At 41.1% G+C, this 18,700-nt stretch overlaps 1 protein-coding gene across 1 annotated transcript in view; it reads left to right on the forward strand.

The window, feature by feature from the left end:
• STING1 (stimulator of interferon response cGAMP interactor 1) overlaps positions 1-18,700 on the forward strand; it is a 288,807-nt gene that overhangs the window by 124,226 nt on the left and 145,881 nt on the right. The window contains exon 4 of the mRNA XM_044069479.1: positions 8,463-8,571. Within this exon, the coding sequence (XP_043925414.1) occupies positions 8,463-8,571 (109 nt within the window). The remainder of the gene's footprint in view (positions 1-8,462; positions 8,572-18,700) is intronic.

The raw sequence follows: 18,700 nt of genomic DNA on the forward strand, positions 1-18,700 counted from the left end.
ATTGCCAACATCCTGGCATATAGGTGCAGTGGTAACTTTACCCCCCCTTCCACCCCCTAAAGGGCCCATATCTATACAGGAAGAATGTAGAGTCCCTGTAATCACATCTATACAGCTAAAAGCTGCACTCTTTAAAACCAAAAACACAGCATCCATGGGACCGGACAACATCCCAAGCTACATTTTACAGGAAATTCAGAACAAACTGGCTCCCCACCTAAGCACCATGTTCAATCATAGTCTCACATCAGGCTTTGTGCCCACCGAATGGCACACAGCAACAGTTATCCCACTCCACAAAGGTGGAGCCACCATTGATCCTGGGAACTATCGCCCTATTAGCCTGACGAGCCTGGTCTGCAAGGCCATGGAACTTATGGAACTCATAAACAAAGACATTGGTAACCTCCAAACTCTGGACCCCACACAGTTCAGGTTTGTGAAAGGCAGATCATGCCTTCTGAACCTGATCGACTTCTTTGAGGCAGTCACCAAAGCTGTAGATGAAGGTGGTTCACACAGCTTATCTTGACCTCGCCAAGGCTTTCGACACCATCCCCATTCTGGAATTGTAGCTAAACTCACTAAACTAGGTATAAATCCCTATGTCACATGATGGGTTTCCAGCTGGCTCACTGACAGAACCCACACTGTAAAAGTTGCAGATTCCAAATCTGACTTCAAACGAGTGACAAGTGGAGTACCACAGGGTTCAGTCCGGGGACCTCTCCTGTTTGGTATCTACTTTTCTGAAGTACAGGCTAACATAGAAGACCTCTGGCTAATGAACTTCACAGATGACTGAAAATTAGGAGCCATAGTAGAGTCCCCAAATGATGTGGACATCCTACAGAAGGACCTCACTGAGACAGATGCCTGGTGTCAGAGGCATGGCCTCAAGCTCAATGCCAAAAAGTGCATTGTCATCCCCTTTGGTAAAAACTCTGTACCCATGAACTACCACATAAATGGCAGTCTACTTAATACTGAATATGTGATAAGAGACTTTGGGACCCAGGTGGACAGTAGTCTCTCCTTTGATAATCACATCACCACAGTAGTCAGGAAATCCTTCTATGTGGCATACCTCATCACAAAAGGGTTCTCATCCAGGAAAAAAAGAGGTCATTGTTCCCCTTTACTCAGCACTATTAGACCCATTATAGAGTACAATGCCCTTTTTGGAATGTACCTCACAAGACATCTGCAGCAACTGGAAAGGCCACAGAAGTACCTCACAAAGAGGATTACTGGCCTCAAACAGATGCCCTACACTGACCGTCTCAAAAAACTCCAGCTTTCCTCTGTAGTATATCACCTACTCCGAGGAGCTCTCTGCCTAACATATAAAGCTATGTTAAACCCAGAGCTGTTGGGCATGCTACACCTAAATAAATCCCAATCCCTCCGAGCTACATGGTCTAGGGACCTAAACCTTGTCATCACGATAAACAGCACAAGCTGGAGGGATAGATTCCTGTCCCAGAGACTTCCTATACTCTACAACAAGCTACCCATCTATGTAAAGCAAAGTTTCTCATTAGCACTCTTCAAGAAAAATCTTGATGAGTGGATGGGAAATAGGAAATACACCCCGGGGATCACTTCTGTGGCTCTGCTTGACAGGGGCACAGGAAATTAACTTTCTTGGGTGGCATAATCCAGGGAACCTTGTTGGCTAGGCTTACTTAGGCCCTTAGGCTGATAGCGTAGTACCTACCTATGAACTTATATATGGTAAAGCACGCAAAAAGTAAGCATATGATGATGGAACTAAGAGACTAAAAAAGACTAACATAACCTGGGTTTGAAGCCAGTTCCATTGGTACAAAGGGATAAAGCCCTTACTATGACACTAGTGACCTGAGTTCATATAGTTTCTTGGTTGTTTGCGCTGGAGCTGGCATGTGGAGAAGGGAGGAGTGAAGCAGACTTGCTACCTTGCTTTAATGCTTCTAGCCACTTTATAATCCCCAGAGTCTGGAGATCCAGCAGTAGTGCTTCAAGGAGGTCAGAGCAATCTTGAGTGATTATGTTATCCACAGAAGCAAGTGACTCGCCCTTTACTTGCCAAACCCTAGTGTGGTCACTAGCTTGTGGAGAAAGTCTAGAACCTTAAAGCCACAAAAAAATCTCTAGCCTCAGATGATTGATCTGCATCCTGCTTCTTGGCTGTCACCTCCTGGAGGAGCAAATGGGTTATTTCAGGCAGCATAGAGAGTGGGAGAGAGAGAAAGAAAAGCATTATGGTCACTGAGATGGGGAGAAAATAGCCAAAAAAATAACCTTGGTTAGAGGGAGGGTACAAGGGAATAAAAGTAATGAACAGATTTGAGGGGGCTTACACTAAGACTGTACTGGGCTCTTGGCACTGTCCTTGTAACATTACTAAAATTGCTGATGTAATTTGATTTCCCTGTCAGAATGGAATTTGAGGGTGGTTAGGTAGGCTTTTTCATCTATATGTTAAAACGAAGTTGAAGTCTGGAAGAAAGGTTTTAAATGTTTTTGGAACGTTTTTGGAATTGGCAACATGGGTTCTCTAGCTAGTATTCAGCATTGTTTCTGTGGGATGACTAACTCTAGAGAGTTATTCTCCTAACAGTGTCCTTATGAAGGGCTTTGTTTTGAGCTTGGATGGGAACCTGCACAGGGTGGATGAGGAATTCATTCTTTATCCAACTTAAAACTACAGCTGCACTACAAGAATGTGACTTTTCCTAGTCTCAGGAGATGACACCCTTAGCTATAGCTGACAAAAGGGGCCATGCAGCCACCAGAGTCATTAGCAGTTAAAAAAAAACATGTAGTAGTAGTTTGCGTGCATGTGTGTGTGTGTGTGTGTGTGCGCGTGTGCATGCGCGTGTGTGTGCATGTGTGTGTGTGTGCTGTGTGTGTGTGCATGTGTGTGTGTGTGTGTGTGTGTGTGTGTGTGTGTGTGTGTGTGTGTGTGTGTGTGTGTGTGTGTGTGTGTGTGTGTGTGTCTAGTTAGCTATTCATTTAAACTGAACACTAATCTTCATGGGCCTTTTTCAGACTCTGCCTAAGATGACTGGTTAAGTGACTTACTGAGATTTACTCAATAGATAAAAAGAGGCTGAAAGACTCAAACACTGGACTACAGGAAACATCTGTTAACAGCTTGTAAGTGTATTTATCAGTGCTAACTGCTAGGTAGTACTTTACCACATGGAAGTGTACCAACACTGCATTATTTGTGTGAGCCAAATACCCTTCCAAACAAAAGTTCATTTCAACTGACTTGGGTGCCTTTAGTTCATTAGGGCTAGCCAATTCATCTAGCACTTTATTTTTATGTGGACAGTGAATTCATGGTTATTGTTTATTGGTGTCTGCTGTATTTTGTTTCTTTCCCTGTCACCATCAGTCATTTTTACAGCTGTATATCCACAGCAGTCATATGTTGCTAAGCAAGTTCTTCTTTCGGCTTTTCCCGGTTAGGGATCGCCACAGAGGAACTCCGGTCTGCTAATGATTGACAGTAGATTTTTATGGTACTGTGGTATCAGCTCGACACTCAACCTTCAATGAAGGCGCGCCCATTCACGCATGTCTTTCGAACGCCACTCGACCGTGGGAAGGACATGCAGACTCCACACAGAAGGCGCTCCAGCCGAGAATCGAACGGTAAACAATACAAACTATATGTGTAGTTAGAAATTGTGTCAGTTAATGGAGAAAACTGATGGTGGTAGAAGAGTGAAAAGGGGGTCACTTTGCAGACAATAGCATTCTTGATTGATGTTATTGATTACATTAAACTGATGTAACTGCTTGAAACATGTGCTAAGTGGTCTTATAACCTGTCCATGTAAATTAAGCTGTGCAAAAAAAAAAAGTAAATGTTTTCTCAGCTGATGTAGTGACAGCATATTTGCAGCGCATCCTATCCATGAAATATATGGTCCATTTGTTCTCCAGTTGAAAATAACCTTTATTGTCTGCTCAAAGGAGATATATAATATTATTTCCAAGCACAGTAGCAGCAAAACTGTGTTGTGGCTTTTCATTCACCTGCCCCTCTGGTGAGATGAGAACAAGCACAGTAGCAGCAAAACTGTGTTGTGGCTTTTCATTCACCTGCCCCTCTGGTGAGATGAGAACTAAAGGGACAGTTTGATGGAGTTCTGTGATCAAGATAAATACTAACGCAAGATATCAGGACTTGCCAATCAGCAGAAAGTGTTGCAGTGAGGTATGTCTCTGCTCATTGATACTAATAACTGCTGGTATCAACTGGTCCGATGTTGTCAAGGTCATTAGTGACAACAGACTCACACTGTGCCCTCAGTCCACCCCCAGCATTTGGCGTCAAGGTCAATGTGAAGGCTTTGGGCCAAAGATATCAAAAAACAGGGTCAGCAACACTTAAACAATACTGAGGGATTTGGTACGATGATTGTGATAGGGACACATACACACACAACCTCTGCCCTAATAACAACTGGCACAGAATTACTTCATGTCAAGACTCCTAGCACTGAATCAATGGTTGACACTGAAAACACGAAAGAGATGTATGCTTACAGAAGAACTTACAGTTGGACATCTTGCTTCTGTTCTACTGGGGTCATAAATGGTCTATGACAAGGTATCCAAATGGAAGTGGAATATAGAGGCTTCTCTTTCTGCCCTAAAACTAAAGTGGAAGAGAGGACTTTTACCTCATTTCTGTGCCTTTACTAGGACCATCATAATCTTCTCCTAGTCTGACTTTACCACCACAGGTGGCCATGTAGAGAATAAGAAGACTTGATAGACATAACTGAAGTAGGTCTGGAGAATGGCAAAAACTTTAACTCTGATTCAGACACTGAAGAAACACTGCTATGCGTCTTCTGGGAGGAACATCTGCAACAATAAAAGTCTTCACCTGTGAAATATCTAAACATTTATTCCTTGTCCAAGTAAGTCTCAGCCATCTGCACAGTAAAAGGAGAGTAGACTATCTCTACCTTGAGACCTTAGAAGGAACAGGGGAAAACCTGGAAGATAACTGGAATACTTATCTTAAGTTCATCGGAAGAGGATACCTTTGTATAATTTTGTGAAATTACTTGGTTATGCATTCTTTAATGATCCTAGGCTGAAATACAGCACAGATTGGAGTCCTCTACATTCAAATTGTCAGCTTCTAAATAAGCAACACCAAACTGTGTTTATCCTGAGGCTGTATTTTATGCCTGCAATGCTGGCATTTGTTTTAACGCCGAACAATTTTGGTTTATCCTACTTATTATCCAGTCTGTACCAAAAATTGTCACAGCAACTAAAAACTGAAAAAAACATAACCACACTACACAATACACTAGTGAGAGGCACCAGCAAAGGTGAGACTCCAAAACAACACACAGACTGGTCCATGCCTGGAAAAGAGAAGAGAGGAGAAGATTGGAGGGCTGCAACAAACCCAAATCTGACGAGAAAAGGTTGGAAGGTTGTGACCTGAAACCACTCTAATATGTGAACTTTGAGTAATAAAAAAAAGCAGAACTGAGAAGGCTAACAACATGTTAACTGGAATGACAAATAATGTTATGAATAGCCAATGGATGCACTCTCAGATGTGAACTGTTCAGCATCAAATGAGATCTTGAGAAACAGGGAGGTGCAGAGAATTGTATGAGCTGGGGGATGCATTATCACTTCATAAAGTGTTGCAAATTTTGTGCCGAATAGTACCTGCACCAGTTAATCCTGCTTACTAAAGAGGATGGAGTGGATCATGCAAGATATTGAAGAGGATGGAGTGGATCATCCAAGATCCCCAGACTGAGTAGGTAGCAACAGAATTGTAGCTATGGTGGAGCAGAGGGGGTGGCTGTCAACGGTGTAAACTGTTAGGGGGTAGGATCTGATTGGTAGTGATGATAGTAATTCAGTATTCCAGTTATTTATATAAAAAGTCACAGATGTGCAGCTGTTTAAATGTATTGGATGAATACTGTAATACTGACGTGAACCGGTATGGAGTAATGAAGAGTCATTTTTTTTTTAACCAGTTTTTTCCCTTCGCCTTTAGTTTGACAGAGTGCCATTCTGTGGACTGTCCAGGGCTCCAATTTGGATAGCCATCTGACCTTACCCCAGACACAACATCTAAAATAAAGCTGCCTGTACTTCATTCTCAGATGGTCTGCCTCATTGTACTTGAGCAGTTTGGTAAAGGTAATATTGAACCAAGTAGTAAAGAAATAAAGTCCAAACCACCACACTGGTAATAAAATCGATTCTTTTTACTTCCAACCACAACAAATGAGCGCTTCCGTCTAATAGATAGACTTCATCAGATGAAAGCACTGATATCATGATACACTTATATATAAAATCACAAACAATTAAGAATCCATTAATTGTAATTTAAAGGCATACAGGTTCAAAAACCTAATATCCAATTTTAAAAAGACTTCCCAACTTTCAAGACTTTAATAAACACATATATATTCTATATGCAAACATTAATAATATAATTGTTCAACTGATAAAATACAAGTAATAAAAATGTGCAACAATTTTAAAAATATATATAAAAATTTATAGTCTTTTGGTTTATTATATACTTTCAGCTTTTTTATGTAGCACTGATTTTATACTGATGTAGTCATTTAAACCTGGTGGTGAGTTTGAATTCAGCCTGAGCTGCCATATCAGCTCTTTGTATAGTAAATGATTCTTGAGGTCTCCCCCTCCCTTGTGCAAACCATACCTAACTGTATCAATAATACCAAACCTAAAACTGGATACACCTGAACATGCAGTGTTGTGTTTATATAGAGCATTGGTCTACCTATGAGTTCTAATTTCATATTTCCATGACTTTTACATTTGAAGTCGTTTTAATGGACAATTACAGGCCAATAAATAAAACAACTTCAAATGTAAAAATCATGGGCAATCAGAATCGCCATATAGCTGAAACACCTGATGTTCATAAGGGTCATTTGCATATATCCCATGTGTCTCTGTTACAGGAGGTTTGGGAGGTCACTCATTGGAAGTTCTAGCTTGGCTTGAGTTTTCATTTAGTTTTTTGTGATTGGTTTTTCAGTGTGACCTTCTAAGTCTTGGTTTTAATTTGTTTGGGATATTTTGCAGTCACCCTAATGGTAATGGACATCAGCTGGGTATAACAAACCTGTGTTTCTTATACACTCTGCTTATGCTATGCTGATGAGGTCATAACAAGGCCGAAATATGCATATCCATAGCTAGTGGGGTTTGGCTTTATTGGTCTGCAATTGTCCATTAAAATGACTACAAATGTAAAAGTCATGGGTAATCAGCATTGCTATATAGCTGAAACACCTGATGGTTCATAAGGGTCGTTTGCATATATCCCATGTGCCTCTGTTACAGGAGGTTTGGGCGGTCACTGATTGGATGTTCTAGCTTGGCTGGAGTTTTCATTTAGTTTTTTTTGATCATTTAATTCCTTAAAATCCCTTCTCAATTTATTCTTTAATGCTGTGTTTCTATGTGATTGCTGTTCTCATTTGTATCATTTACTAACTTTGTAATTCACCTGAAACTGTGCTAGTGTCTTTCAAGTTATTTAAATCTTTTATTGCAGATTTTATAAACTATTGTATCTTCCATAGTGAACAGGCCATAGTTTAAAAGGGTTTTTAGGCTAGTCAGATTAGCTGTTAAGCAATAAATAAGCTTGCGTGTGTTGTACTTGTGTGTGTTGTGCTTGTGTGTGTTGTGTGTTGTGTGTTGTGTGTGTGGGTCTGAATTTCCATAAACACACTAACAGAAAAACATTTGGCAGAACTGTATTTATTTTATTTACTTTCAGACTAACAATGAAAAGGGAGACTACATGTCTGCAGAAATTAATTTTTTCTTGTTGGATGGCAGATGCAGACATGACCATTACGAGTAGGAATTCTTTGCAGTTTTATTTCTTTTGAGTGGATAAGTTAACAGTACCAGTCAGACTGTTATCTGAGTTTGCCTCATGCTAGCTGTCTCCTACTGCCAACTTATCAGATGCCTAAATTGGGACATTTCTTATAGAAATGTGAGAGTCTATAGGACAAAGCATACCCACAATGAATGTAAAGGAATGAATTTCTCTTTTTTGCCACAATAAAAGGTTGTTCTTGTAAAATTTGAGTGGTCTCTACTGTTTTGTATAGTATTACAGTGTTTCAGATACAAAATGATTGTTTTTGCAACTATTACAGAACTGTCATGTGCAAAGTGGCATAGGTGGCAACCGTACTCCTCAGCTCATGCAAACTGCCCTGAGAATGAGTAGTAGACCTTGTAGATGACCATAGAAAGGAACAGCTACAGGTTGTAACATATGGGCAGTACATTACGCATTCTTTACCATGGAAATCACTGTAAATTTAGAAACCTAATTACTTCAGTAGCTTACTGTGTTAGAAAGATGAGCCTCATTTTACATAATTTTTGTATTTTGCAATTTTCAGGGCTGTACACCGGTGGAAATGTCAGAGATCTGTGAAAAGAATAAGTTAAATGTAGCCCATGGACTAGCTTGGAGTTACTATCTGGGATACTTAAAGCTTGTACTTCCTGGTAAGTAATAAAATGACATTTGCTCATGATCCTCTGATATCAGTGATACAGGTTTGCGTTACTTATTGGAATCGAATTCTATGGATTTATTTCATGGTACTAACAATGCCTGTATAATCATTTCTACATGTAATATACACACTTGTGGAAGGGTGTCTTTTATTATATTTGATACATGTGAACATTTGTTTGTCATTATGTAATAAATTAGCCTCATGGCATTCACATTGTCGTTCTGCAGTCACGTAGGAAATTCGTACATTACAGTATGTGCTATTACAGAAAGAAACGTCATGTCAATAGCATTTATCATGGCATTCGCATCTTAATATATTCACTTTATGCATGAAACAAGATGTTCTTCGTGTTTCACTGTTGCAGTCATTACATTTGGGTAATCTGCTGGCAGGTTGCCCTCAGTCGGCCTGATTAACAAAGTCTTGGGTTCTGCGACGGTTGCTGTCACTTCTTCCATGACGTTAGGTCGTCAGGGGTATAAAACATGCAACCGACACCATTACATCAGTCTTTCTTGCCGCGAAGTGCCCAAAGCAGAAGCAGTTCACAAGTGCCGGTTGGCCGACTCCTGAAATTTAAATTTTTGAGTTTCAGAACCAAAGTCTTCAACTAAAAGCTAAGTACCCCGTTGGGGAAACTTTTTCTTGCTCATTACCGATGTCAGTAAAAGTTAATAATTGTATTACTTGTGGGAAGCAAATACCTCATAAGGATTTCCATTTGTACTGTATTCCTTGCCTGGGCCCTGACCATGACGTACCTTGCTGTCGGTTTTGTGCTTTATTTAATCAGTGCACTGTCCATCTCAGTACATTTTTGCTTCTAAATATTTCAGTTCTTGGTTTAATTATCCAGAAATGTCATCGGTTAGCCATCCAACTACCGGAATACTGCAAAAACGCAAAGAAAAAGACAGAGACAGGCCGTTGAGGTCAAACTGCTGGCGACGTTTCTCCTAAGCCAGTCACCAATTCGCCGGTACTCAGTGAGGCGCTTTCGCAGCCCCTGATACCCGGTACTTCTGATTCGCAGGCCTCTACTGAGACCCATTCAGAGTCCGGTATGCCGCAAGATACTTCATCTATGGAACCCGCGGATGTCTCTACCTTGGATGGGTCTGGAGCCGCTGTGCAGGCACCGGCTTCTGAGGGTGTATTCAGGCCTCCAGATTTGTATATTAAACTGACACCACCTTCAATTTTAAGGCCAAAATCTCGATCTATGTCTAAAAAACCGACGCCCAGGCCGCATGTTCAGGCCCCTATGTCTAAAAAACAAATGATCAAACTGGCTGAAGATTTAATTACTCTAATTGGGGGTAGTCAAATCCCCCCACCCCTTCTAAGAGGCCTAAGGCTGAACTTGACTATGAATCTTCCAAACAGGACACTTGTTTCTTCTCATTCATTCTTCTAATGAACAAGATTTGTCCATACCTACTTATGAGGACTCTGATGCAGAGGATTCCATTCCTTCTGCTTCTCCCCCTGAGGATTTTTCTTTTGGGGAAACTTTGCATACCTTAAGGGAGCATTTCTGCTGGGAAAGTCAGGATTTCTCTGAATCCAAAAAGAGTCTTAGGGATTTCCTTCTTTTCCTCAGCATAGGCCTTTGGCTATACCTCCTGTACTAGACATTGTTGATAATGTGTTTTCAGAATCCAGTATGGCCCCTGATTCCCTGCCTCCGGCTCCTTGTAAGCCAGATAGGTACTACAGGGTTCCTGACTACCACAATTCCTTTTCAAAAATCCTGTTGCAGACCCTGAAACCATTTCTCAGGGGCCCAAGGGCATTAAGGCTTCTACTGCTAAAAAACTACCTCTTCTAATAGAGACTCCAGGGTGCTGGATAGATGGGGTAAAAAGGTTTATACTTCTGCAACCTTGCCAATCAAGGCTTTAAACTGTCAATTTCATATGCTAAAATATCAACAGCATATCATGGGACTGCTTAAACAGAAAATTATGTTGATTTCTGACTGTGTGGAAAATAAGGATTTACAGGATTTATTGCATTCAGCTGAACAAGTTGGAAAACATACTTTGCAATGTGGTTTTGATTCTTTGGAGACCTCTTGCAGGGCTGCTGTTACTGGTTCTGTGCTTAGAAGGCATGCTTGGCTTAAGGAGCAATCTCTGCCTGATCATGTTAAAGCAAAATTGTTGGATGCTCCTTTGCAGCAAGACCGTCTGTTTGGCAATAAGGCTGAAGAAGTTTTAAAAAAGATGGAAGATAAAGCTAAATCTATGCAAACTGTGAAAGATTTCTTACAAGTACAACCTCCAAGATTTAGTAGGCACTGGCCTACTAAGAACTGGTCTTTTCCAGTTCCTTCCAGAGCCACTCAAGCCAAACCCAGACATTCCAAAAGCACCAGGTTTCAGTCCCAAGGGACTTTCAGAACTAAGCAATGGGGTGCCTTCGTTTCCAAATCTGGAAACAGCAAGACACCACCCTATGGTAAACAGTCCCAAAGACTTTCCTTTAAAATTACCAAACACTTAACCTATTAGCTGCCCCTTTGGGGGGAAAACTATCTCTTCATGCAAAAAACTGGTAACTTATAAACCAGGACAAATGGGTGTTAAATCTAGTGTCCCAGGGATACTGCCAACTCCAAACGGATGGCCAGACCTGTCCCCAAATCAGTGGGCAGAGGCTCAGAAACAAGTACTTTCCCTCCTAAACATGGGGACAATTCAACTAGTACCAGAAGAGGAAAAGGGACAAGGTTTCTATTCCAGACTTTTCCTGGTACCCAGAAAAGACAAATCATGGCGTCCAAATCTGGACCTGTCTACTCTAAACACATTTCTGGACATTCCAAAATTCAAGATGCTGACTTGTCACCAGTTACTTCCTATGCTAGGCAAAGATTCCTGGTTGGCAACTCTAGATTTAAAAGAGGCTTACCTGCATATCCCAATCAGAGAATCTTGCAGAAGATACCTACGCTTCAAAGCAGGCTACTTGCATTATCAGTTCTCTGCACTGCCCTTTGGCTTATCTACTGCGACCAGAGTATTTACATAGTGCCTGGCTCCAGTAATTGCATTTTGCAGGCAAAAGAATTATTCAAATATATCCATACCTGGACGATTGTCTAATTCAGGCAGAAAACAAGTCCATTCTTCTAAAACATCTGGCGTTTGTAAAAAGGGTTCTAACTTGTCTAGGGTACACCATAAACGAAAAGAAATCCCAACTAGACCCTCTCAAAAAATTACTTTCCTGGGTGCAAGCTTGAATACAACTGCCCAGATGGCTTTCCTTATGCCAGAAAAGTAAATTCAATTGGTGACTTACTTCAAACAAGTGGCCACAAAAACCCTGCTATCTGCAAGACAAATACTGCAAGTCTTGGGGTTCATGGCCTCCTGCATGCTTTCTAATTCCATATGCAAGACTGCATATGAGGAAACTTCAGTGGTACTTAAAACGTTTATGGAGTCAACATTGTCACAGCCTGGAAATGATTCCCATCAAATCTTGCCTGCAACTAGAGTTCTATGGTGGGCAGAGGCCTGCCACCAAAACACAGGACTGCCATTCACACCACCCCCTGCTGCCCAAACCCTAACTACAGATGCATCAGACTATGCATGGGGGGCTCATCTGGCAGGGAAGTGCATTCAGGGCAAATGGAGCCCAAATCAAATGCACATTCATATCAATCAAAAAGAGATACTAGCTGTACAGAATGCTCTGACAACCTTCAAGAACTACCTTCATCCAGGACAACTAATGGTAAAGTCGGACAACACCACAGTTATGTGGTACATAAACAAGCTGGGAGGTACACATTCCTACCTCCTCTGCAGACTAGCCATGGCATTGTGGAACACGGCCTTGAGCTATCAAGTACTACTACAAGCTCAATTCCTGCTAGGAAAGCTGAATATTGTGGCAGACGAACTAAGCAGAAATCTCATGGACCCACACGAATGGAAACTGGAACCAGAAATTTTCAACATGTTGACACGCAAATGGGGGAGCCCAGACATAGATCTTTTTTGCCTCATCCCATAACTACCAGTTGAACAAATGTTGCACAAGAACTCCTCACAAAAAAGTCTGGAAAGTGGATGCTCTGTCCTTCAGCTGGGAAAACCTATCAGTCTATGCTTTTCCCCCTCTGCCTGTGCTCTCCAAAGTTCTACTAAAAGTCAAACAGGACAAGCCAAAAATGATTTTGATTGCTCTAGACTGGCCTCGCCAACACTGGTACCCACTCCTACGCAGTCTGTCACAAATTTCTTCATGGCACCTGCCTCAGACACCTTCCTTACTGTCTCAGCAGAGCAACCAAATTCTGCACCCCCAGCTCCAAACATTGAATCTTGCAGCTTGGCTAATCACTTAAATTCCCCCTTAGCATCCCTCAGCAAACCTGTGATGGATGTAATTTTGGAGGCGAGAAAACCTAGTACTAGAAAATCTTATGCTGACAAATGGAAAAGATTCTGTGCCTGGAATCAGTCTCGATGAATGAGCACAGCAGTGCCCAATTTACCTCAGATTTTGCAATACTTAACTGAAATGCTTCACAAGGGCTTGTCTTTTTCTTCCATAAAAATACATGCCTCAGCCATTTCAGCTCATTACAACACAGAAACTCCCCCTTCTCTTATCCTCTGCTAAAGCAGTATCTCAGAGGGGCCAAAAACTTGAGGCCACCCAGGAGAGCTTCAACCCCTGCCTGGGACCTTAATTTTGTATTGGAGAAACTCACTCTCCCTCCTTTCGAGCCAGCTGCTACTGCAGACTTAAAATTTCTTTCCTGGAAAACAGCCTTCCTTTTAGCAATCACTTTGGCTAGAAGGATTTCTGAATTACAGGCCCTTATGGCAGTGGAGCCTTTCATCATCTTTCATGCGGACAGGGTGTCACTCAGGACCAATCCATCCCTCATGCCCAAGGTGGTATCCAGTGTGGCTCTTAATCAGTCCATTCATTTGCCAACTTTCTTTCTCAATCCACAGAACAAGGGGAAGTGGATTCTGCTTTCATTGGATGTACACAGACCACTTAGATTTTACTTGGACAGGACTAAATCTCGAAGAAAATCTGAACAGCTGCTGGTAGCATTTGCTGCAGGGGCAGAGGGAAAGGCTATTTCAAAGCAAACCATTTCCAAATGGATAAGCCATTGGATTCACTTCTGCTATAAGCACCATGGAAAACCTATCCCCCAGGGGATCAGATCCCATTCCACCAGGGCTGCATCTAATTCTGAAGCCTTTCTCAGAGGTGGTCCTACCAGGGATATTCTAGAAGCTGCTACCTGGAGCTCAGTTCATACGTTCAAGCATTACCATTTACCTCTCTTCTCTAAATCCAGAGCAGGCTTTGCCACTGCTGTTTTGCAGGGCCTTATAGCTGGTCCTAATACTGTATAAATCCATCCTCCCAACCACCGCTTTGGGAATCTACCCAAATGTAATGACTGCAACAGTGAAACACGAAGAACATAGTACAGTTGTGTACACTTACCATAAATGTGGATGTTTGAGTGTATTCACTGTTGCAGTCCTGGTTACCCTCCCTCCAGCCCCCTGTTTTTTCTCTTACTATACCTCTGCTTTCTTTTACCATGCTTAAAAGCCTTTTTGGTGTATTTGTTTTGTTTGGAGGTACATTTTTGTGTTTTAAATTATTTATATATAATTTGTTCCCCATTTGGGGGGCACCTGACATCTGGGGCAAGAAAAACTAATGTAATGACGTTGGCTGCATGTTTTATGCCCCTGACATCATGGAAGAAGGGACAGCAACTGACGCAGGACCCAAGACTTTGTTAATCAGGCCGACTGAGGGCAACCTGCCAGCAGATTACCCAAATGTAATGACTGCAACAGTGAAAACACTCAAACATCTACATTTATGGTAGGTGTACACAACTGTACTTTCTTTAATATTCATGGAACACACACTGTAACTATATAAATTTTGTTACCAGAGCATGAACCAATCAAGCAAGCAATATGATGTGCTATCAAATCTCATATTTAAGTTCCATAATACATACAAGCTGCATAAAATGGATGTTTTTGTCCAGTTAAATGGCCTTGAGGCTGCATGGATAGTGAATGCCTGTTATGTCTACTGTGTACTGTATGTTATCGAGTGTAGGGATACCTTATGCACCACTTCCTTTGGATACATTTTAATGTAAACACCTCATGACTTCTTTATGAATGATTACTTTTATGTAGTTTTACAAAATGTATTTATCTTAGCTATAAAGATTGTACTGGATTTTTACAAATTCAGATTAAATCAACTATGATAACAAAAAAGGACCCATGTCTCTGGCTGTGTGGTATAAAAGGTTATAGCTGTGACAGTGGCCCAGATGACTTGAGTTTAGTTAGTGGCCAGCTGGACGGCTTGTTCACTTTAAGAAGAAGTCTGGAGTTTTCCCTGTGAGTTGACATTCCCCTAGTGATAGGGGCAGTGCTATAATTGCATTGCAAATGGCTATTAAAAATTCTGCCCAGAGGTGGGGCTGGAAGTAACTTATACTACATGAGGTAGCATGTGTGATGTCAGGAGCTATATCAATTAGGACATACAAAAAAAAAACTGGCATATAGGACAGTGTATGGGATGTGGCTTGCTGCTCTACTCCAACCCTCTTCCTCTTCCCAGGCTGCCAGTAGTGATCCCAGTCCCAATGGTAGTGCCAGGTACACTGATGTTGAAAGAGGCAATTGGATCAGGCCCAAAAGAGCTGATGGCGAGCTGGAGGGCATGCAAAAAAAAGAGAGAAAACCAGTCCAAAAGAGGAACCCAAGTTTTGTCAAAGCTCTTACTTTCCCAGCTAACATTTTAACTGATTGGAAGTTCCTGTTAGTGAATATCATTTTGGCTAAATGGAACCATTTTTAGACATTTTAGACGTATCCAGTGTAAGTATTTGTGCTGTGTTTACTGACATATTCACCAGTCTCCGATGAGCAATACCTACTGATACCAAAGCTGTAATACTGGGCTTCCTGGTAAAGACAGCAGAGGAAGGACTTGTATAAATACTCTTGCGAATACTAGTAATCTAATTTATATGACTCCCTTGTGACTTGCTGCTGTGCAGAGGTGTAGCAAGCAAATTTCATTTTGTACTCACAAGCTCTTACTGCAACCTATTACTTAAAAATGGGCACATCTCTCAAAGTGTTGCCCATGAGCACTTAATAAATATAAGTAACATTTTCATCTGTTCCCCCAAAGCTATTAAATGTAATGTTTTTAGATTGGAAATATTGAACCTGTTGTTGGAGGCATTCATTTAGGCAGTTGTAGACATACTATGACCTGAAAAAAAGCCATATTGATGTGATACTCAGGAAAATATATATACTCCGAGTACAAAGAGTATGCCTGGTGCACCCTTTTACCTGTGAAGCAGAAGATCATAAACATGAATTTCACTTTACTCTGATAATTGTAACACTCTGTCTTGCAAATTACTCTGCTCAGATTCAGAGCTATGATATTATTTTTATTAAATATTGTTCTCCTTATCTTATCAGTGGGTTGAAAATGCAAGTCCCTCCCTAACAAGATCCCTTCCTGACCATGGTGGGAGTTTTTGATAACAAATAGAAGTTTCAAGATCTTATTCAGACTAACTTGATTTGTCTAACTATATATTTTTGAGAATCAATTACATTATAGATCACAGACCAGTATTTGGCTTATGTCTCTGAGCTGCTGGAATCTCTGCAAATGCACATAGTATGCAGCAGTGCAGCAGTTAGCATTGTCTCCTCACAGCAAGAGGTTCTCTGGTTCAATTCTTGTCTGGAGCACCTTTTGTGTGGAGTCTGCATGTCCTTCCGGCAGTCAAGTGAACTTTAAAGACATGCAGGTTGGTGTGTGTGCATGTGTGTGTGGACCTTTGGTGAAGGTTGGGCACTGGGCTGGCAACTCGACACAGTAAAAATCCACTGCCAATCAATAGTGGACTAGTGATCTGCTGTGGTGACCCCTAACTGGGAAAAGGCAAAAGAAAGAGAATGTGTATTGCACATTACTAGCCATAGATATTCTTTACTAAAATGTGCCTTTAGTGATCTAATAATGGCACAGAGTTGCTAGGGCAGCTTATATTTCTCCAGATTCAAGGTGATATCTAAATTCATTCCTAGACATGACTCCACGATTTTTATATGGTTGAAAAGTGTGCACAAACTCTTTGACTCCTTTACCCTAGTTGCCTGGCTGCGGAATAGTCCAAGTGACAGAAAACTTCTTTGGACAGTTATTATGGATTCCATTCTTTTCAACAAAAAAGGTTTTAATTGGGTCCATAGTGCTGAAGGATGAAACTCAGACAGTGATGCAGTGGACCCTAGATTAACTATCAAACTGGGCTGTGGAGGAGCCAATAAAGGAGGATGGGAGTTCGTGACTAACGGGAAGGGAAACGCCTAAGCTTAGTGGTGTGCTCTCTCACAGCAAAGGTACATCAAACAATGTACACCATCACTGGAATCAAGCATGCATGGACGAGCACATGTCTGAGAGTTGAGCACTGTGGCTCCAACTCATTGGCTGCCTCAAGGATTGGGGGAGGGGGGGTTAAGTCTCAGTTAAAAAAACAATTTTTGACTGGGTGACAGCCTCCCATGTTTGTTCTCATGTGACCGGGAATAAGTGACCCAGTTAGGTCACGGTGGGGTGATGATAGACGAGCAACATGGAGAAAAAGAAATAAAAATCTGTTTAAATCACAGCAGTCACAGGTAGAAGAGATTTGCCCTACTCCCTAGAGGCAGTGACACCAAAGTTTGACCCAGAAGTTGTTTATATTAAGTACAAGAGTATTGCAGGTCCAGATTTGTCCTAGGAAAAATCACTTTGTAGTTTGTGACAGAATGGTGCTAGTTGATAGTTTGTTTTATTACAAAGTTCACTCACTTAAGAGACTTTTTAAGAAAGTTCCTATTCATCATGCTGTACCTCCTCTCAGACCATTATCAGGAGTTTTCATGGTGAGGCCAATAACTCCCACTCTGCCTTTTGCTTGAAACCAGATTTAAATGTAAACCATTCTGCAAGTCTTGTATGCTGACCCAGTTATCTCCCCTATGCAAGCTAAATATTTACTTGTCTTACTCTGTAATGTATAGAAAAATCTAATATTTAATATGTCACGGTCTCCAATTTATTTTCATGTTGAATTAATTCATTCAAGGGATACAAAAGTAAATACGAGTAAAATGACTAGATAGTGGACCAGGTGATGGTAATGTGGCTGTCTTGTCACTACAGCCAGGTACTTGCAAGGCCTCTGTGTATGACAGCCAGGTACTTGCATGGCTTCCGTGTATGACAGCCAGGTACTTGCATGACCTCTGTGTATGTTTATTTTCCACTGTGATTGTGCATTGACAAATAACCTTTTTTTATTCCCCAATGCTATTAGGTGTAAACATAAGCCAACAGTAGTTACACTAGCAAAGGTCCTTCTGCTAATGTTTTCATTAACAATTGCAAGAGTCTGGTGTCAGTGCTGTACAACTGTGTTTTTTTCTTCAAATAAGTTGTAGATCAAACTCTGTTGCTTACTGCAAATTTAAGCAAGAATCAGTTGTGGGCATGTAGGTCATGAAGACTGAGTGCACTGTGAAAAGCACAGGCCGTCAAATACTATACAACATATACACACATGCCCACAGTCAGTTATTATTGTACCATAGACCCGTCATTTTAAGTTTTATTGATCTGCAATGCTTGTTACGGCTTCCCTAGAGCTTCCCTACATGATATTGAGGTGAAATTGCTCAAGCTTCAGTGGATCGCAGAAAAAAGGCAAATGGCACAATACCAAAAACTTTTTCCCATAGAAATTGCACTCGGCAATGATTTTCAATTGGGCATTGGCAATGAATCATTTGCTTAGGAAGATTTCTCCCATTTTCAAGTTGATGCAAATGTGAAGTTGGTATATGTAAGTGTGGGAAGTTTCCCCCCCACATTGGAGGTGGGGGGGGGGGCTTGTCCCCTTGCAAAAACAGATACAAATCCTTTTTTATTCATCTTTTTACTTTCAGGTATTTTTTTTGTCCTTTTGACTTATCAAAGTTTAGAAAATCAGCATTTCA

The sequence above is a fragment of the Protopterus annectens genome, chromosome 4.part0 (assembly GCF_019279795.1).
Source record: "Protopterus annectens isolate FY-2018-M chromosome 4.part0, PAN1.0, whole genome shotgun sequence".
NCBI classification, from domain to species: Eukaryota; Metazoa; Chordata; order Ceratodontiformes; family Protopteridae; genus Protopterus; species Protopterus annectens.